General features: G+C 48.8%; 1 protein-coding gene across 2 annotated transcripts in view; it reads right to left on the bottom strand.

The window, feature by feature from the left end:
* disp1 (dispatched homolog 1) overlaps window positions 1–22,468 on the bottom strand; it is a 103,811-nt gene that overhangs the window by 16,672 nt on the left and 64,671 nt on the right. For both annotated transcript variants that reach the window (XM_083934000.1, XM_083933999.1), the window contains one exon: window positions 16,557–17,256. In XM_083934000.1, coding sequence (XP_083790126.1) covers window positions 16,557–17,215 — 659 coding nt within the window. In that variant the 5' untranslated portion in view covers window positions 17,216–17,256. The remainder of the gene's footprint in view (window positions 1–16,556; window positions 17,257–22,468) is intronic.

Here is a 22,468-nt window from a genome sequence, read left to right on the forward strand (position 1 = left end):
GCATTCAGCTCTCTACCTCCAGACGCTCCCTCTCTCTCTCTCTCTCCCTGGCTTCTGCCCCCCCTCTCTTATTTTCTTTCCCTGGCCCCCGGCCCTGACTCACCTTTCACTGTTATTCTATTTACCAGAGGGAGAGGGTTTCAGATCACTGGGCTAATTAATAAGGTAAACACGGAGCAGCAGACCGCTCACTCAGCACTGCGCTGACAGAGGGGAGAACCAGAGAGGTGTGTGTGTGCGTGTGTGTGTGTTACCCTACACTAATTCGACTGTGCGATGGTGAGAGAAATGTGGCGGCTCTTGTGGTGGTCTGAGGTAAGAGCATGCTTGATTTAAAGCTTTAAGGCCAGAGCATGCTTGAAATGACATAACGCGTCCAAAGCGCTGACCACATCTAAAGGCCCACGTGTTCACGACCCTCCTGGACGGCTACAGCCCCGTCGTCATAAAGAGGCGAGACATCAATCATAGAAATGGGAGTTACAGCGGACACTTTTGGACAGCCTCTCCTCACGTGTGTGTGCGCTGTACGGTGCGTCAGTGCATGAAGCAGGGAACTTCCCAACTTCTAATTCCCCTGACGTTCAAACTAAGACTCATCGACGGCTATAAAAGTGATAAAACGTAAATACAGTGATCCCTCGCCACTTCGCGGCTCACTTATCGCGGATTCGCTATTTCGCGGATTTTCATAATGCATTTTTTTTTTTTTTTTGGTGCATTGTGCTCTGCATTCTGATTCGCTAAAAACTCACTCCCGCTTCTTGTATCAAAACATGCTACGAATTGTGCTATCATTTTGTCGTCTCGTGCAGTTATGTGTACGTACATAAAAAAGCTTGGCAAATTTACATTGGGTTGGCCAAATTATCTTGTAATTTCGAACATCTCCTAAACCCATAATGTCGACGAAACGGCCTGGACCGACAAAAGCACCTGCGGATGGGCCCAAACGGCGGAAGATGCTACCTATCTCAGATAAAGTTAAACTTCTGGACATGCTAAGGGAAGGTAAAAGCTATGCAGCCGTTGCTCGCCATTACGGAATCAATGAATCTTCCGTTCGTTACATAAAGAAGGAGGAAAAAAACATAAGGACGACAGCAGCAGTCAATTTTAATACGAATGCAAAAAGGGTTGTAACTGTCCGCAACAAGACCATGGTACGGATGGAGACGGCATTAGCTCTGTGGATTAATGACTGCAGGAAAAAAAACATAACCCTGGATACAAACGTTATCTGCACAAAAGCGAGAATGCTGTATGAAAACTTTGCTGTCAGTGACGGGAAGCGGCCAGTCTGAAGAGCAGTGAAACGGCCTACACGTGAGTCACTGTATTTGTATACATGTAATAGTTGCTAATTGTAAAAAAAAAAGTTTTCTATTTCGCGGATTTCACTTATCGCGGGTCATTTTCGGAACGTAACCCCCGCGATAAACGAGGGATTACTGTACATTTAAAAAAATGGTATTTTTCATTTAATTCTGCTGAAATCAACATTACGTCCCCAGTGTGCACTCCAACAGCTACAGAAAGGTCGGAAGGAAACTTAGTCTTTTTACAGTTAAGTGCTAGGATTCACCTGCCCTCCATTATACAGAGGGACACAAACTGTGGACAAGGTTTTATTAGATCCATCTTATATAAAGTGTAGTAAACCATCAAAAACTAATGTAGACCAAAGCACATGTTGTATCATGGTTGTATTGTGAAGCTCTCATAAAAAGGATCAAAATAAAAAACATGATCCATAAAGGTGGAGATTTGTGGATATTTACTAATGAAGTAGACGTGTCTTATTTGAAGAGAATAGTTTGGACGTCAATCCTCCTGCTCCGATTTGCATCTCATACAAGTGAAGAAGGAGACCACCATGGGCGGCTGTGGCTCAGTGGGTGTCCTTGGGTGAGAAACTGAACCCCGAATTGCTCCTCGTGCTGCTCATGGGTGTGTGAATGTGTGTGAATGGTCAGATTAGATGGTCTGTAGATGTCCACTGCCATCAGTGTGAATGTGACAGGTAGTGTGAAAGCCCCTTGAGTGGTCAGAAGACTAATATAAGTACAAGTCCATTTATCATTCACATCTTACGTCCAATTTCCAAGGTCGAATTCAAGCACTTTCAAGGCCCATGTTTAAGCTTTTCCAGCCCCTCACAGCTGTGGTAGATCACATATTTCCACAAACACATACATACTGAAAATGATAATTTCCTTTTTTCTTTAAAATCCTGTTTAAAAAAGATGGGATTTTGCTGAAAGACAACATTTCTTCCAAACTAAAGTATCCGTCTCTGTTGCACAGGAGTGTGTACGTGTGCAGGGTGAGGGTGCACAGGCTGGAGGGGTTAACTGTCAACAGACGGGCGGGTAAAGACCTCATGAACAAGGCCTTCGAGTCGGAGCAAGAGCAATTAGTGTCAAGCGTCGGGCTGCTGGGCTCGCCTCGCCCCGATTAGTGCCTCACTGCAACGCTGCACACAATTAGAGGCTGGACCTAACCGTGAAATGGGTCCAGAGCAGCCGTACACCCTTTCAGATGACATCATGAGACCAGGCGGGCCGAGCGTGTGTGTGTGTGGTGTGTGTGTGTGTGTGTGTGTGTATTCAAAGACTCTTATGCCTACATCAACACACTGAGAGGAATATTAACAATCCTCCAAAGAGAGCCGAGGTTTATGGTAGGACGACACATAACAAGTTCATTCATTCATCTTCAGCCTCTTGTCCCTGTCGGGGTCGCGGGGGGGCTGGAGCCGATCCCTGCTGACATCGGGCGTGAGGCGGGGTCCACCCTGGACAGGACGCCAGTCTATCACAGGACACATAGAGACGAACAGAGACAGACAACCATTCACACCTACGGGTGATTTTAGAGTCATCAATGAACCGAACACCTGCACGTCTTTGGACTGTGGGAGGAAACCGGAGAACACAACAGAGTACAACCGGGCCTGGAGGGGGGGACAAGTACCCTAAAGCACGGGGTACGGGACGGAGGGACAGTGAGAGTGCGCCCTAAGAAGCACGTGACAAAGTGGGTCGTCTGACAAAAAGGCCTGAAAATAACTTAGGAGGAAATTAAAATTTCTGTAAACGACTAAGAAAACCCAACAGTGTCATATATAATAATACTAATAATATATATATATATATATATATATATACGTATATATGTATAACTAATAAATAGGAGAAATACCCGACAAGAGAGTCAAAGAAACTGGTCTAAAGTGAACGCTTTCTGTATCTAAATGTGTTCAGCGTGTTCTTCTCTTCTCTTCTCCTCCAGACCAGTTTAACCTCAAACATGTGACCAGAGTGACAAGGATCAACAAACAGCATCTAAAAATAGAGTTTCTCAAGTGAAAGCAAATGTAAAAGGCTGAGACGCAGAGATAAGCGTTGATAAAGAGGGAAAGACGGACTGGCTTCAGCAGTAACACGGTGGGATTCCCAGGGCAGGCCTCCAATAAACACGGGAACGGGTCGCGCTGTTTAAAGCCAGAGTTTAAACGGAGGTCAGCTGAGGACAGTGTCCGCTCGTTATCACCACAGAGCCACAGACATGGGACGTGTCATGGATACAACATTAATGAGGCATTTCCTCACATATCTGTGAACCTAGAGTGCAGATCAGGCACGTTTCGGTTTAAACCGGACCCGAATCCGAGAGGTTAGTCACTGAGTCCAACCAGAACCCGACACAGTTAAAGTGCGCTGTAGTTTGTGTTGAACAAGAAGCCCAACAAAGACAGCAGGTCCAAACCGACCGGGTCCCTTTGGGCTCGGGTCGCCACACTGAGGTACAGGGGTGTCAGACTCGTCTTAGTTCAGGGGCCACGACGGCCCGGTTTGATCTCAAGTGGGTCGGACCAGTACAGTCACAGCATAACCACAAATAACCCTAACCCTAGAACGTTTCTTTTGTTTAGGTGCAAAAAGGAAAATTCTGAATATTACTGTGTGTATATAAAACATTATGAAGCCTCTTATAATCCTGAATATTATAAAATATATATTTAATTTGACATTTAAAGTTTTGGGCCGAAACCGCTGCCGTGGTTCGGGCTGGAGTTGGGTTTGGACAGCGGGGGATTCCTGCAGGGTCAGGCCTGATTTTGGACCTGATCATAGCTCTGGCGTGCTTATTATTGGTGTCTGCACCGAGAACACCGTCACATGGCCGATGTTAGCCGACCAAAGGGGGCGGTTAGGGTTGGGCATGGAAACCACTCGGCTAGGAACAGATCAGAGGCCGTGGTTTGGTTCAGTGCGTCCATCCTCATGAATAAGAGTCCACCTGAGAACTCCAGCAGCTCCAGCACTTTCATTGAAAAATTGCAGTTCATTTGCTAATTCTTAAACTTTGCAAAGTCCTTCCTTCGGCCGGATTGGACCCTTGGGCGGGCCGGTTCCAGCCCACGGGCCGTATGTTTGACACCCCTGCTGTAGTACCTCATGTATGAATGCCGGTCCAATGATCCAACTATGAAGAAGAATCTTACGTTTCTAATTCCGTTTCCATATTCAACATTTATACTTTAAAAAACAATAAAAGTGGAGTTCATATGTAAAGATTTTCTTTCCGAACCAAACCTGCTTCATAAACTTCTGTTTTTTCTGCAATTAAACAAAATCCAACCCTCAAAGCAACTTCAGTCCAAAGCAACTGGACTTGGTTATTTGTCTAGGAAGACGTTTCACCTCTCATCCAAGAGGCTTCATCACTTCATGTACGCATCTGACCAGGCTGGGACTGGACCAGGACCAGGCTGGGACAGGACCAGGACCAGGACCAGGCTGGGACTGGACCAGGACCAGGCTGGGACTGGACCAGGACCAGGCTGGGACAGGACCAGGACCAGGACCAGGCTGGGACTGGACCAGGACCAGGCTGGGACTGGACCAGGACCAGGACCAGGACCAGGACCAGGCTGGGACTGGACCAACTAACTGGTGTGAGATCCAGGTATTTAACCTCTCACAAGGCCGATGATGTCACTGGGACCCTTTTTGCTCCAAGTGCCAACGAGCGTCGTTAGAGTGACAGTCGTTGGTGGAAAGTAGGTTTGGACCAGGACCAGGCTGGGATTGGACCAGGACCAGGACCAGGACCAGGCTAGGACTGGTCAGATGGTCTTCCTAGACAAATAACCAAGTCCAGTTGCCATTGACTGAAATTGCTTTGAGGAGAACAACGACCTGGAAACCCTGATGGCTCCTGACGCCGGCTGATGCTAAATAACGATAGCATCCCTGCAGCACTCTGTAGGGGTACGAACTTGTGAGGTGAGTCATCTATGAACATGATTTGTTATGGAAAATCAAAAGCAGAAAACTGAATTTTAATGTCTAGCAGCCACATTGGGCGGCCGGCTCTAAAGATTAAAACAATTCAACTACAACTAACTAGTGCAGATCCTCTTCTGGTGCTGGTGGAGTGAACCGATGTCCTCGTGACATCACACACACATTTATCAGCAGTGTGTTCGTCTAGAAATCTTTTTTAAGCTCCGTCATTTTTGATGAATCTGTTCTGAAGAAGAAAAGAATTCCGCGGCTTCACCTCCTCACTTCACTGACTCGGCCTTTCATCATCTATCCGTATTCTGAGGCAGTGAAAATGGGAGTCAGCGTGTTTTCATGTCTGCATGTGTGCGTCTCCTCTGGTGAGCGTGGCCTTTTCTGGCTGCACCTGCCATCGCCCCGAATTCTTGGAGGTGAAATATGGGGCGCGCACAGATTCCAGGCATACAGGATCTCAGCGCGGCCGCCCCATAGTTACAAGCTGTCAGTGTGTGTGTGACGTCTTTATCGTCTCTGCTCTTCGCCTCGTCTTCAGGACTCTAAACTCACAAACCCAGAGTCTACCACAGACCTGGGTGTGAGGCAGCCAGGACAGGATCAAGGGCATGAAACACATTTAGCATCATAAGCTATTAAAACTGTAGCCATGTATGTGATTAGCACAACCTTCTACGACAAGGCAAACTATAAGTGGTGCCGAGGTCCAGCAGGACTCTCCGTTCCAGATGAATGAACGTGCCCGGCCAGAAAATCTGAATCCAGAAATCCTCCTTAACCTGCCAACCTTACGCCGCGCGGTCGAGTGCAGCTGTAAGAGAGCCAACTTTAAGTGGGTATGTGCGTTCAGTGAGGACAGCCGGGTTTCCTAGAAGACCTCCAGAGGTGGAACCAATGGTTTCCACCTGCTGCTGCACCAGAGATCCTTCAACTTCAGCCAACTCGTAACACTGCCTGCTAAAAAAAGAAGTCTGACAGACAAAGACAACGGCCGAGGAGCAGGAATCCTGATCGAAACGTGGTCGCTGACACTTGGAAGTCTCTCGCCAGTGAGTTAAACGTTTAATGAAGAAGCGCCTCAGTAAAGCCACTCATTGTACAGGTTTGTGTTCACTAGGGGGGGCATGAGTGCTCCGTTTGGACGTCAGTGTTCAACCTGTCCAGTACTTTCTCACTACGATGTGCTACTTTGACAAGCCTGTGAATGTTCTCATGTGTCCAGGTCGTCGTTATCCTCAAAGCACTTTCAGTCAAAACAACTGGACTTGGTTATTTGTCTAGGAAGACGTTTCAGCTCTCATCCAAGAGGCTTCATCAGTTCATGTACGCATCTGACCAGGACCAGGACCAGGACCAGGACCATGACCAGGACCAGGACCAGGACCAGGACCAGCCTGGTATAGTCTTAAAATGTTAAAGGCACTCTTTTCTTTTATGTTTTTGGACTTTCATGTTTCCCATTGGAGCAGTTTACAGCGTGTCTATTCATATCAGAGCAAAACAAACAAATAGATCATATTTTTTTACACCCTGCCAGACTCTTAAAGGCATCTGGGGATTCCCACACCGGCATTTAGAGAACCGCTACTTCACCGACTGACTGTGGTGCTGTTGCACAAACTAATTGATTTATACGTGGTCGAGCTGGTCGGGTTATTTCAGTCTGGTGACGACGTCTTTGGTCAGTGTATTTGGAGTAAGAGCAAAGGCCTGTTTGCTCTTTGCTCATTTGATCTGTTAGCCTCAACGACAAACAGCTCCGGTTTCAGACAAACGCACTGAGCCTCGCCTCTTTTAAAGGCAGAGCGAACGTGACCTCTGTGTTTTAAGAAATCCATGTCATTAAGGTCTTGGTTCTGTGATTATTTAGGGTTTCAAACAGTGTCTTGGAGCTTCCTGCAGCATGTCCAGTGCTTTTGTTGATGATCCAGCTTAGTACAACCAGTCAGTACATTCATCAAGCTAGTTTATAAAGTCTGCCTCAGAAGGATCAAAGAAACAAAGCCCTACAAACCCAAATGCATTCAGCCACAGTCTACACACATGTGGTAGTTTATCTCTTTCAGAGCGCTGTGATAATCTGGAGCAGCCAGCAACAGCGAGCCGTCCTTCTCCAGCTGAGGCCTGGCGAGCCGCTCAGCCCGCTTATGAGAAGTTATGACAATGTCGTGCTCACGTCAGGCTTTGATCCTGCTTTATGGGACGGCGTGGGCCTTTGATCCTTTGGGACGGCCGTCTTTATGGGCTCTGCTTCATACTCAGGAGCTATACTGAAAACTGAGGGGTACAGGAGAGGTACAGGGGGAAACGAACACGGCAGAAAGAAAGAAAGAAAGCAGAGGAACAGAAGGAACAGAGCTCATAAAGTTAGGGAGAAGAAGGACAACTAGGATGAACCACCCTGTGGTTATAAGCCCTCACCAACGGGTCACGTTTGCACGTAGTTTAAATCCAAACGCTCCAGTGGAGACTTTAGAGGAGTTAAAGAGTCTGCACTGTCTCCTCACAGCAAGAGGGTTCCTGGTTTGAATCCCGGCTGGGGCCCTTCTGTGTGGAGTTTGCATGTTGTCCCCGTGTCTGCGTGGGTTTTCTCCGGGTTCTCCGGTTTCCTCCCACAGTCCAAAGACGTGCAGGTGTTCGGTTCATTGATGACTCTAAATCACCCGTAGGTGTGAATGGTTGTCTGTCTCTGTTCGTCTCTATGTGTCCTGTGATAGACTGGCGTCCTGTCCAGGGTGGACCCCGCCTCACGCCCGATGTCAGCTGGGATCGGCTCCAGCCCCCCCACGACCCCGACAGGGACAAGAGGTTGAGGATGAATGAATGATTATTAACATTGTGTATACAGCAATTATGGTCCTGTAGTCCATCAGCCGTAGACCTGCAGTGAAGTTAACCAACCGATCAACTGATGTTCAGACTGTAGACCACAGCTTTATGTGTATTTGTTGGCTAAACGTAGATGCTTCACGCACATATTCAACCTGGCTGCACAGAATATCTAAAACCATCAGCACAGTTTCAAGATTAGCGTCACCAACTCCTGTGAATATTAGCACCCTCTTCTAACGGCCAGAACCGCACGACGTCCCGGTGAAGCTGATATTAGACATTTGTGTGAAATGTTGTCATCATAAGTGTTCTTCAGTGATGTTTTGTGAAGTCACAGTGACCTCTGACCTCCAAAGTCTCATCAGTTCAAGTGGAGATGGGCGACAAATTGTAAGACGTTCCCTCCGGGGGTTCCTGAGAAATCGGACGAAGGGTGGAACTAAAATACCTCCAGCCATGGCTGTGCAGGTGTAAAAAGGCTTCCCCCTGTCGCTCTCCCTCCCCCGGTGTTCTGCTCATCTCCCTTGACCTGCCTCAGGTTACGCTCGCAGCACGCCGCAGGGTTCAGCGGTTACAGGCCCGACAGCTGTCTGCTTCACCCGACATCACATCGCCACCAACAGCCGGCCCATTTACCCGACCACACAAAGCCTCAAGGTCAAAGCTACCCTGGAGCGGGTGGGTTCTTGTTCTGTAAATAGAAAACAAGAGCCCACTATATTGCGTATGAAATCCCTTCGGTTTGCTTTGCTCTCATAATGGCTTTTTTTACCACGCCGCCACAGACCGCAGTTTTCTTACACAGCTCCAGAGAACTCAGACTGTGAGCCGAGCTGATGTTCCTCAATAACAGTGCTTTCCCTGCACAAACTCAAAGATAGACCATGAAATACAAGCTCTTTCTGAAATTATGGAGTAGATGCAGAGACATGACAGCATTAAAATCACTAACCAGTGCATGACATGTTCAAATCGCCCAATCTTCCCCCAGGAAAAGAAACTCTGCAAAGGGACGGCAACCGCATGCTCGGTTTCCTTTAAACCAAAGCATGTCGATGTTTTAAGACACCAGCAGAGTAATGTATGCATGCCTTGGGTTTGTACTGAAAATGTCGGCGTACAGGACACGTTTATCCTGGGCTAACCTTTTAGCTCCAACAGCACGGAGGCTTAAACACGCAGGATGTCCGGAAATCCTTTAGACCGGCCCCAGGAGCCACAAAATACACATGTGCATGTTTAAACGCTCTTTCAAACGCACTCTTCTCATTTCAGTTGGACTCACTTGGGCTCAAAATAACATTAACGTTAGCTGCGTACACAAAAAGCTAGAAACAACAGTGAAAAGGAAGCACGCCGGCCTTTAAAAATACACACACTGCCACATAGTTTTTCTCCCCGCAAATGAACTGTGACGGTAAAAGGGCCCAGAGGGTCACATGTCATCACCATTTTACAACCAGCAGAGGCGCTCCCCCACACCCCACCCGTGTCCCCGTCCTACACCTAACATCTTATTTTTATCAATGGAGTAATGACGGCCCTTTCAACTTCTCTCTTACTCCGTATTCTCTCTTTTCCCCGTGTGATCTTTCACAGTCGTATCGTAGACGTGGTTAAACGCACGAGTGCGAGTTCAAAAGTATTTTTAGGTGTCAAAGTAGGTGATGAATGGTTGCTCGGGGAACCATGTGTAGAGGTAAGCATGAGGTGAAAATACTGTTCCAACACAGCAAACTCTCACTGCCTGAAGGGCTTCAAATCAGACGTGTGAGTGTGTGACTCTGTGTGTGTGTGCTGCATCTCTGGTCGCACTCACACTGTCCATCAGTAACGTGCCCAAACACGTTTCACGGCTAAAGTCTGGTTCCTTTGACCAGTGTGAGTGCAACCGTACCACGTCTAGGACGCGTTTGCATGTGTACGAGCACGAGCGTGCGCACGTGTACGAGCACGAGGCCTACGGCGGTTCTGAGGTCATTTCCTGTGCGCCTGTTGGGACGTAGAAAAAAGAAGGAGGGACCATGCGCGGACATTTAAAACAATGGCGGTGAAAGGTTCACGTTGGTGTGATGCGGAGGTGGAGTGTTTACTGCAGATTTGGTCGATGAAAAGATTCAAAAACAGTCGACAAGACGCACAAAAACTCAGAGGTCTACGGAAAGATCTGGAAACAAAGCCACGCATCGCCATGACGTCATCAATGCGTGTGACGTGTGACGTGTTACGGCGTGATGACGTATAGGCAGCAAGAAGCATTCTCCGAGGCCCAGGTAGTGTGAGTACAAACGGGCCTGGGGGGGGGGGACAAGGACCCTAAAGCACGGGGCACGGGACGGAGGCACAGTGGGAGGGCGCCCTCTAAAGATATGGATATTAAGAGGGAACATTTTGACCAGCTTCATGCTCACAGTGCCTGCGTGTTTCTGTGTTCAGCTGTAATAACAGGCACTTCTACCAAAGCAGCCCTGCTTCCCATCACACGGGCGATGTTGTAGAGGGGTGATGACCTCGTGTAAAAGATCGTTGAGGTGTTCCTCCATCTTTTTGGTACATGTGGTAACCTTCTAGCGGAGTACCCATTGTGCATAAACTGTTCAACTCAGGACAGAAGTTCCCATCCAGCCCCTGTGGAGCCCTGATTAAGTTTGTATTGTATTGACAACAAGTTAAAGTGGATAAAAAAGGTAACTTTAGTCTTTGTTGATAACTGCTAATAAATAACTCTGTACAGGGGGAAGTGAAAATTGACTTTGGGCAAACTGATTTCCAACCAGCCTGCCCGATCTGGCAAGTTTAAAAAGAATTAGCGCTGAAGCTGTCAGGTCGTTTAACAGTTGCTCTTCTTAATAACGTGCAAAGCCTCGTCAAGCTGACACGCTGACGTCCAGAGCACACGGATCACTGTCAGACAAACCCGAGCTGGTTGAGGCTTGCAGCTGTTTGACAGAGAGCATTGGATGCAGGGAGACAAGAGAACAGAAAGAATAAAAGACAAACATTTTGGCAAACAGCAAAGAAATAAGCACAGAGGCACAGAGCTGCTCATGGAGCTCAGGCAGGTCGACAGTGTGCAGACACCAAAGACGTTCAGACCCGTCCAGGGGATGAAAAGTTGCTTAATTACACGCGATCGACTGCTCCACACTTTGGAGTTGTCATATTTTTATACAGTTTTTCCCAAGTGTCATAGCAACTAAACCACCTGGCGCCTGCAAATACAAAACTTCAAGCTCGCTGGAGATGATAAAAGCTGACCTTTCCTAAGACGGCGTCGGAGGGAGTGAGACACAGGAATTCTCGCTATCTGACAAGACATGAATCTAAACCAAACCCACGGTTGCCATAAACAACAGGAGTTGTTGGGAACGTTTAAGCTCCAGGAGAGCGGAGCGTGAGTGGCGAGGGGGGGGGGGGTTAAATACTCAACGTGACCCCGGATGGTTGAGTGTCAGTGAGCAGTTTGGTGGCTGTGGCGGGGTCATCGCTGCAGGTAGAAGCAGGTTAGCTGAACCTCAGGTGCCCCGAAGCCACGGATAATCTGCCTCACGCCTACTCTCTCCTGTCCGGACACAGTTCTCCTTCTGGGCCACCATAAGTGAGCACTTAAAGTCCCCCCCCCGAGTAAAGCCTTGAAACTGTAGCTATGGTCTAAGTGTGCATGCTTAACTCCAGATTAACACTTTGGGACGGCGTGCTCGGGGCTTTGCTCAACAGAAGTGATTGGTGGGCTTCCAGAAAGACTCCAAACACAGAGATGGACAGAACACCAACATCTCCTTCAGCTGTGGATGCAAAATGTTGTACTTATGTTGTTTTACTAACCCGCCCCACCCTGAACACACTCGAGCGTAACACAGAAAGACGTAGAATCCGATAGAAGAGGCATTCATCAGTGTTACTTCTCAAGGAGCCGGCCCCCAGCACATGGGGAAATGGGATCCGGCGTTTTCCCCCGATGCTCTGGCTTAGAGGCTTTCACCTGAAGCCTTTAAACCCGCTGGCACACACTGAGCTGACCCGGGCCAAACAGCTGACATCCCAAGGACACCGTGTTTCCGTCCCATCTTAAATAATCCACATAAAATGGCTGTGCGGGGTAATCTTACAGCGGAGACACAGGCACGCTCTTAATACCTTTAACAGACCCGGAGTGAAGAGAGTGTGTTCTCAGCCGCTCTACACAAACCGCTCAGCTGTGCCTCGCCTTCTCCACAGACTGGGTTGATTTCATACACGGATAAGACCCAAAGGCTTCTGATCGTGCCCAAAATAGAAACATTAGGAAATAAAGCACGGGCTAATCTCGGTAAATGGATTAATGTTTTGTGAAGCTGAGAACCGGGGCATAAAAATCCCCTGTTGTGAAACGCAAAAAAAGGTCTCCCCCCGAAGAGCTGGAGTTACGACTTATCAGTGTGTGTGTGTGTGTGTGTGTGTGTGTGTGTGTGTGTGTGTGTGTGTGTGTGTGTGTGTGTGTGTGTGTGTGAGAGAGACGTGAGTGTGCTGTAATCACAGATGTAATCCCTCGGCTAATCTGGCGGATCACAGCCCCGAGGCAGATCACACTGATATCTGACACCATCTTGTCTGACTCCATCCCCTCAAATTATCAGAGTATTAGGAATATACAGCAGTGTGTGTGTGTGTGTGTGTGTGTGTGTGTGTGTGTGTGTGTGTGTGTGTGTGTGTGTGTAAGTGATATTTAACTGCCACTGAACTCCAGCAGCCCCACGGTAGAGGGGCGGACGCCTGGAATAAAAAAAAGGGAGACGAGGTCTGAAGGTTTTTGTTTAACGTCTGGGTTCAGCGCAAAAGTGCACAACTGAGACAGGTATATCGTTTCCTACGTCTAATCTCTCCATCTGACACACACACACACACACACACACACACACACACACAACACCACTGTACAGGAAAGGAGGGGAGAGGGGGGAGAAGGGGGGGGGGGGGGTGCAGTCTTGGAGCGAGCCCAGTCCCTGTAATTCAAACCTGTCATCGCTGAACAAGAGGGACCTGTTTGGTAAATAAGAGAGTGGTTCAACATTAGAGACGCAGAAAACGTCCCACGCCACATCTGCTCTCCATTCTGATGTGGAACGAGAGATGGAGGAGGGAGGGAGGGAGGGAGGGAGAGAGAGAGAGGTGAAAAAAGAAAGAGAGTGTTAATAGAGTGAGAGAAAAACTGAGAATGAAACAGTGACGGGGAGCGGGGAGCGGAGCCACGGATGACGGCGAACGCATCCAAACGCCTGCAACACAATCCCGCTCGGCCTCCCTCTGCCCACCCAGGGTTTCGTTTGCGAGCGCCGGGGTTTGGTGAATGTTCCCAGTGTGGCTGCGGAAAAAACCTCAGCTTTCAAAGCCACCCACAACGTCCCTCGCTCTAATGAAAATGATGAGGGGAGATCAGACTCAATTTGAGTTAGGAAAATTCCACGTCGAGGAGTAAGAGAAAAGTCTCGTGCGAAACGGGTTCCCCACAACGAGCCGCCGCCGTAAAAAGGGGCTGACATGAGTAAATGATTACTCCTGCCTTCCCTCCTCTGTGGAGACGGTGAATATAGGATTATGCAAATGATACTGTGCGAGGCATTTAATGGTTCCCGGCTCAAATGTGGCGGAGGGCCCGTGAGAGAACCGACGTGTTCGCCAACGAACGAGCTCGACGCGAACACTCTGCTTTGACTGCAGAAGGTGCGGTCGCCATGGGTGTGCGTCCGTGCAGGTCTCATTTAAATAAATGAATAAAAAAACCTCTCTCATGTTGTGGGTAAAGTTTGCTTTGGCTGTTTGCGCCCCGACAGCCAGGCGGGTCGAGCAAACACGAGCCGGGTGAATCACGACAGAGAGCAGCGAGAGAGCGTCGATATGACCAGGAACTGACTTTTAAACACGTGTCCTCAGGAGAGCATGTTCATCTCAACCGAGGCTGGAGTCAAAAGCACCTTAATCGAGTCCACGTCAAGTCCAAGACCAGGTCAAGACTGAACCCAGGGCAAATGGAGTCCTGCTCAAGACCATAACAGGAGATGGTGTCTTTCCCAAGCTAATGTAGTGATAAAGAAGTTAGGACGGATCTAAAAACAAGATCAATCTATCTTCTAACATCAAACTGATAAATACGTAGAGTTTGGATGTTGTTCTGTGCCACTGATCAGTGGCACATTCAGTGAGCACTCACACTGTCCATCCGTCCCGTGCCCAAACAGGTTTCACGGCTAAAGTCTGGTTCCTTTGACCAGTGTGAGTGCAACCGTACCACGTCTAGGAGCGGCACGCTTGCTGTCCACGGCCCGTTTGGGAGAGGTGGGCTTTAGTAAAGCACGTTTGCACATGTACGAGCACGAGCGTGCGCACGTGTACGAGCACGAGGCCTACGGCGGCTCTGAGGTCATTTCCTGTGCGCCTGTTGGGACGTAGAAAAAAGAAGGAGGGACCATGCGCGGACATTTCAAACAATGGCGGTGAAAGGTTCACGTTGGTGTGATGTGGAGGTGGAGTGTTTACTGCAGATTTGGTCGATGAAAAGATTCAAAAACAGTCGACAAGACGCACAAAAACTCCGAGGTCTACGGAAAGATCTGGAAACAAAGCCACGCATCGCCATGACGTCATCAATGCGTGTGACGTGTTACGGCGTGATGACGTATAGGCAGCAAGAAGCATTCTCCGAGGCCCAGGTAGTGTGAGTACAAACGGGCCTGGAGGGGGGGACAAGGACCCAAAGCACGGGGCACGGGACGGACGCACAGTGGGAGGGCGCCCTTAAAAGTGTCCTAACTGTGATTGGAAAATGTCAGATTCACTGTGACGTGTGCTGTTCACTGTCAAAATCTAATCAGATATGGGAGGAAACATCAGATTCAGGTCACTGCGGTGTGAACGGAGCCTTAGTAAAACCAGTAAATGAGCCCAAATCACAACCTGCAGCTTTGGGCCATAACTCCAAAAGCTCACTCTTGAGTCAGAGACAGACAAACTCTTATTTAACATGTTGGTGCAACTCACCATCATCGGGGTCGTACCATGACCGGCCCCATCATGGAGAAAATCGTTTGTAAAATAACCTTCCTGCATCTCTCCCGCATGTGTCCCGGTACCTAACAGCCCCGACCCCCTTACCGCTGCATTCCAGACCCAACATGATCCCTAAACATGGATGTGACATGTTATGAAGCATGGGGCACGGGGGAGGGAGTTATGGGGGCCTGCAGGGCTATGAGAGACCCTCTGTTGCCCAAACTGGGGAAGTGGGCCAATGAATACACAATCGTGCACACACATACGAGCAAACACGCAGTCAAGTGACAGGCTCGTACGCTCAGTGCGGTCAAATACACACTCTCTCTGGAGCTGGAGCAAGAACTTAAAGTGTAGTTCAGGCGCAAAATCATCCCAGGGTCTTTTACAACCATTAACGGAGAAATCCAGGTGAGCCGCTAACAGCCGAATGTGGCTAACAGTGATTAGCTCGGGGCATTACAGTGAAGGCATTCAAAGGTCTTTTTTTAACCACTAATGCTGCTGAAAATAACAGCAAACCTCTGCAGCAGCATGAGAAGAGTCCCTACACACACAACAAAGCACCAATGGGCTCGTTCCTTTGGTTTGATCTGTGGAAAAGACTGGAAATTCACCTGGAATAAGCACTTTCTTTGCTTTGTATCAGTTTATTGATGCCTGTATTTATTTTAATAATTATTTTTGTTTAAATAATATCATATGAAGTCATTTTTTTTTTAGTTTTCATCAGAAAATGTTGTTTTCAGCCTCTGAAACATGATTTTCTCTGTTTGATTTCACATTAAACTGAATATTTTTGGACAAAACAAAACATTTAAAGACATTTTTCACCATGTTGAGACATTTTATTCACAATGAAGACATTTGTGACGTCATCAAGTCACTTTAAACTCATTGCGTGGGGACGTCTTCTCATTTTTAACCAGAAAACAAAGCACCATGGGCTCCTTCCTTTGGGATTACTTTAATCCACTGTAATGGACTTTACTATGAGAGGAGCTGGTACAGGGGCCAGTAGGTAAGTCTTTAAAACACTCTTAATAAACTCTGGCTTCACTAAATACGCTGTTGGTGCTTTGTTTTGTGTGTAGGGACTCTTCTCATGCTGCTGGAGAGGTTTGTTAGCGACTGTGAGCGACTTTCTCGTGTTACTTATTTAAAGTATGTGTCGAAAAAGACCCATGGGATGATTTTGCGCTGGAATTTTCCTTTAAACTAATAAAAACTGTCGTACGAGACACAACACACGTTAATGTTGCGCCCTACTTTTGCACAGCTGAGTTAGTTGAACAGTTCAGATCAGGGAAACACCAGAATGCAAAGACAAAGCACGCTGAGATCCAATCTGAGAACATTAACGTCACCGAGCCCGTCCCTCCCCCGTACCTGATGCCGGCTGTCTGGTTCTGGAGGTGCTCCTGCCAGCGCTGGTGATGGTGGTGCTGCAGACAGAGAGGGGAGGATGGGTGAGGAGGATGGGGAAGGGGGTGAGAGTATGTGCAGGCGGAGAGGCAGCACGGGCAGGATGAGGTGGTCCCGGGCTGGGGAACGGAGCCCGGGCTCGTGCCAGGACTCTGGAAGAGCGGGCACTCCGGCTGTCCACAGGGGCAGCACAGGGGGGCGTGGAAGTGACAGTGCTGGCAGCAGAGTGGCGGGGGCTGGAGCGAAGGGGAGGAAGAGGACGGGGAGAGGGTGGAGGAAGGGTGGCGTTTGGCCAGCCTCTGGGAGTCTGTGAGGGCGGGGGAGGACGGGGAAAGGTTCCTCAGGGAGCCGTTCTGTTTGACCACGCCGCCGTTCTGTTTGTTTGTTCTCTGGATGGGGTGCGATCTCTGCTGGACTTTAGACGCCGCTGCCTTCACGGTGACTCCGTCGTCTCCATCTGCTGTGAGGCAGTCTCCACCGGAGGCAGCCGGGAGAGGGTCCGGGCCGTTGCTGACGGGCGTGCTGGTGTTGGAGGGAGCGTTTCCGTTGTTGTTGGCGCTGAGAGGATGGGGCCCTCCGTTGCTGAGGGCCAGAGGGTCACCGCTCGCATCGCTCAGGGCCATGGTCCTCTCCCAACGGGCCTGGCAAGAACACGGTCACTCCTCTGAGGGAACAGAAAGAAAGAGGAGTTAGGAAAACTGCAGCGCGACGATTCGTGCAGACGTTCTTCTGCGTCGTCAGTGAACAAACACAGTGAGAGCTGAACGGAGCGATGAGGACTCAAAAGGTTGTTTTTCAGTGCTTACACCGCACGTCTGAGCCGTGCAGTGAGAAAGGGGAAAAACTGAAAACAACACGCATCTGTGGACCTGCACGCATGTACTGGTTCACCTGCTGGGCACTGATGACTGCACCCAAAATAACAATGTCCCCCAGAGATTAATAAAGTAATTCCTCTTCTCAGACGGAGCTACAGAAGAGTGGAGGCAGGACGAAACAGCCAGCCTGGCTCTCTCCCTTCTCTAAAGGTGAAAAAATCAAATGTTTATGACGAGTTATGTGGAGTTATGAGCTGGTTATTTCTTTCCACTGACTTTCTGGAGTCTTGTCAAGCAGCCGTTGGAGACTACAGGAGAGCACAGCCCAAGGAACAGACAAATAAAGAGCACAAATGGTCTTTTTTACACTCACAAACACCATAAAACGGGCGAATTAATGAGCTGCAGAGGCACTGGGAGGTGGATTTCATTCACCTTTGGACTGTTTTCCCTTCTTCATGCTAAGCTAAGCTAAGCTTTTTCATCAGCCATGGACGATTTTCGTGAGTTGAGTGATATGGACTGCTGACTTTCCTGAGCTGATTCTACTTTTCTCCCTCAACTTACATCATAAAAATAACACAATGATGATAAACAAAGGCAAAGTTGAGGTGGTTCAGGATCATCTGGTAAGGATGAACCCTGGGCGCCTCCCTAGGGAGGTGTTCCAGGCACGTCCAGCTGGGAGGAGGCCTCGGGGAAGACCCAGGACCAGGTGGAGAGATTAGATCTCCACACTGGCCTGGGAACGCCTCAGGATCCCCCAGTTAGAGCTGGTTAATGTGGCCCGGGAAAGGGAAGTTTGGGGTCCCCTGCTAAAGCTGCTGCCCCCGCGACCCGACCCCGGATGAGAGGCTGAAGATGAGATGAAATGAGATGATGATAAACAAATGTTACAAGTCTCAGTTAAAGAAAAAGTTACATTTATTGAACTTTAAAAAGGCGTCTCCAGTAACACGGAGCTGCCTGTGGACGCCCGTCTGTGAATAATGCAGGAAAAAACTATCAACGAACGCAGCCACTTGCATCGGCCGATACTGACACGTCTAATAAACACAAATATAGCGACCGTTTATATCGGCCGGCCGATGTATCGTCTCTCACTAGCGTGCAACCGAACTCTCCCCAGTAAAGCAATCAGCATTCTTCCCAAACTGCTTCAATATTCCTTAAATACCTTATCGCACATGAGCTCAAACAGGATCTATACTCCCCGCCCTGTATCTGTTACTCGTCAGGAGCACAAGTGTTGATTTAAAACGCTCTGAGGTTGTAAACACGGCTCCTCCACGGCCTCCTGTCACACGTAAATCCTAAATGAGAGGGTTCCTCAAAAGGCCCAACAAAGAGGAAATGGTGGTAGAAAGCACGGACAGAGAGAGAGATGAATATAGGGAAATGTTCTCCACTGACCACGGGTCCGATTCCCACGGAGAACCCAGTGACGGGGCCCCGAGGGAGGATGACTGGACTCCACCCAGGTGTAACTCATGAGATGATGTTCATCTGTTTTCCAAGTCAAATAAACAACTGAAACTGAATCGACTACAACGAGGATCTCTGTTCTTTTCTACTGTAAAATCCCATAAAAGTCGTGTTTCCATTGAGAGTGAGCTGAGCCCAGAGAGGAGAGGGGGACGGAGTCCGCAGGAGGAAGACTGTGATCCAGTAAAAGCACCAGGTCAGCAGAAAATAAGAAATTGTTTCGTAAACTGAGGAAATTCACTAATTACATTTTAGAAGCAGGAACCCCAAAGCAAAGTCAGTCCAAAGAAACTGGACTTGGTTCTTTGTCAGGAAGACGTTTCACCTCTCATCCAAGAGGCTTCATCAGTTCATGTACGCATCTGACCAGGACCAGAACCAGGACCAGGACCAGGCTGGGACTGGATCAGGACCAGGACGGGACTGGATCAGGACCAGCCTGGTCAGATGCGTACATGAACTGGACAAATGAGAACATTCACAGGCCTGGTACCAGGAACAGTTACGCAGAACGTAGCCGTCTGAACGCCTCAAAAGTAGCTTTTTCAACTGTGATCTGTCCGCGCACAGATGACTGTTTAATATTTGATGTGCAGGGTTTACTTTGGCACTAAAATCACACACAAATAATGAAAAGCCTGTTTTCAAGAGTCCCAAATATGTTCTTACAAAACCAACCCAGGTTAACAAGGATCAGAGTGACTTTGGGCGCCCTCCCACTGTGCCTCCGTCCCGTGCCCCGTGCTTTAGGGTCCTTGTCCCCCCCTCCAGGCCCGTTTGTACTCACACTACCTGGGCCTCGGAGAATGCTTCTTGCTGCCTATACGTCATCACGCCGTAACACGTCACACGCATTGATGACGTCATGGCGATGCGTGGCTTTGTTTCCAGATCTTTCCGTAGACCTCGGAGTTTTTGTGCGTCTTGTCGACTGTTTTTGAATCTTTTCATCGACCAAATCTGCAGTAAACACTCCACCTCCGCATCACACCAACGTGAACCTTTCGCCGCCATTGTTTTAAATGTCCGCGCATGGTCCCTCCTTCTTTTTTCTACGTCCCAACAGGCGCACAGGAAATGACCTCAGAACCGCCGTAGGCCTCATGCTCGTACACGTGCGCACGCTCGTGCTCGTACACGTGCAAACGTGTTTTACAAAAGCCCACCTCTCCCAAACGGGCCGTGGACGGCAAGCGTGCCACTCCTAGACGCGGTACGGTTGCACTCATACTGGTCAAAGGAACCAGACTTTAGCCGTGAAACGTGTTTGAGCACGGTACGGATGGACAGTGTGAGTGCGCCCTTTGAGCAGCCGCTAGGTGCAAATGAAATGTTTCCTAATCAGCTTTTAATCCTAAATTTTAACCAATTTTACTGGCGTTAAAGCTTAAGAAATAAGGAATCAGGTAAATGATTAAAGTATAAATGAAACACCTTGGTTGTCTTGCAAACAAAGAAAAACAAAACACACTTCTGTCCAGCTGAGTAACAATTGGAGGAGTTTTACGATGATTAACTGAATCACCGCAGAAACATTTCACCGACTGAACTAACTCATTTTTCTTGGAGTCGCATCAAAACGGGTTTTCAGCTCAATGTGATTTAGGGAGCATGAATCCGTGCCGGCATAAATCTCCAGTGTTTGTCTACATTACAAAGCATGAGACACTCGTTCCGACAGAATGGGGAAAAACAGGAGGTTCACGTTATGCTACAGTTTCAGCCCCTATATGAGCTCCGGCTAAGATTACAAAACACTCACAGGGGACCGCCATGTGAAAATGTGATTCTGTGGCTGTTTGAGGGGAAGAAGGGGGGGCAGAGGGAGGAGGGGAGGGGTTGTCTCCGGCTCGTTTCCATGATATGCTTGACACACTTCAAACGCGGTTGAGTTGTGTTTCACAGGTAGTGCAGGGTGGAGGTGGGCTGTGATGTTGGAGCAGAGCCCAAATTACAGCCCCCAAAGGAACCTGACAGGAGCCAGGGTGACATGGAGCAGTGCTGGGCCACGTGGTCCCACTGGAGATCAGACAATTATTAATCCTTGATTTATTCTGAAGTGCTGTTATTCTTTATTGTTCTGAATTTGCCGAATATCCAGTGTGTCTACACCTCTGCTGTACTAACATTCATTCATTCATCTTCAACCTCTTGTCCCTATCAGGGTCACAGGGGGGGCTGCCCGTGCCCAATCAGGTTTCACGGCTAAAGTCTAGTTCGTTTGACCAGTGAACCAGTGCACAGCTACGGCCCGTTTGGGAGAGGTGGGCTTTTGTAAAGCACGTTTGCACATGTATGAGCACGAGCGTGCGCACGTGTACGAGCACCAGGCCTACGGTGGTTCTGAGGTCACTTCCTGTGCGCCTGTTGGGACGTAGAAAAAAGAAGGAGGGACCATGCGCGGACATTTCAAACAATGGCGGTGAAAGGTTCACGTTGGTGTGATGCGGAGGTGGAGTGTTTACTGCAGATTTGGTCGATGAAAAGATTCAAAAACAGTCGACAAGACGCACAAAAACTCTGAGGTCTACGGAAAGATCTGGAAACAAAGCCACGCATCGCCATGACGTCATCAATGCGTGTGACGTGTTACGGCGTGATGACGTATAGGCAGCAAGAAGCATTCGCCGAGGCCCAGGTAGTGTGAGTACAAACGGGCCTGGAGGGGGGGACAAGGACCCTAAAGCACGGGGCACGGGACGGAGGCACAGTGGGAGTGCGCCCTGAGAAACTGGAGTACGACCTTAACCCGATTATGATCAGGTTTTCTCCCATTCTGATCCTGATCTGTTGATCTGCCATAAGCTAAGAGCTAAGACTGTGTGTGTGTGTGTGTGTGTGTGTGTGTGTGTGTGTGTGTGTGTGTGTGTGCTATCTGTGATGCCATCAAGAGCTACACCTTAAACCCGAGGCTGATGACGTGAAAGATGCTTCAGACGCTGCAGATTTAAACTGACCACTGTAGTGATTTAATGATGCACCCAAACCCTGGAGAGCACGACTCCTCTGCGCTGTCACAACGCCGCCTCAGAGCCATTCTCACTGAAGCCCCTTCAAAATGACTTTGATGTCGCGTGTTTGTAAAGAAAAGGAACTGAATTGAGTTTAACTATTAACTCTGTGCTGTCAAGAAACCATACCACACACATACACACACACACACACACACACACACACACACACACACACAAACACAGGTTTCCATTTCACCCAAACCGTGACCCCAGAAAATGATTTTGCCACAAAATGGATGAACTTGCATTTGAGCGCTGAGTGATACATCACCGGCCCGTTTCCCCTCTCCGACACGGAGCAGCAAACAAGCCGCGTATGCGACCAATGCGCTCTGTGACACCTCCACATGAGCGAGCGGTGAAACATGAGCAGGACAGCAGCGTCGGGTCAGAGGTGCACAGGAGGACGGGGGGTTTGAGTAAAAGGGGAGGAGAGGAGGAATAACTCGGGAGCCCGAAGAGCTGAGAATAGCAGAGTACGGAGGGAAACCCAGATGAAGTCATTAGTCTGGCTCCCACAGCTGTCAGGGCGGCCTGTCACGACTTTAAGGGCCTGCGT

Source organism: Echiichthys vipera (assembly GCF_963691815.1).
Source record: "Echiichthys vipera genome assembly, chromosome: 19".
Classification (NCBI taxonomy): domain Eukaryota; kingdom Metazoa; phylum Chordata; class Actinopteri; order Perciformes; family Trachinidae; genus Echiichthys; species Echiichthys vipera.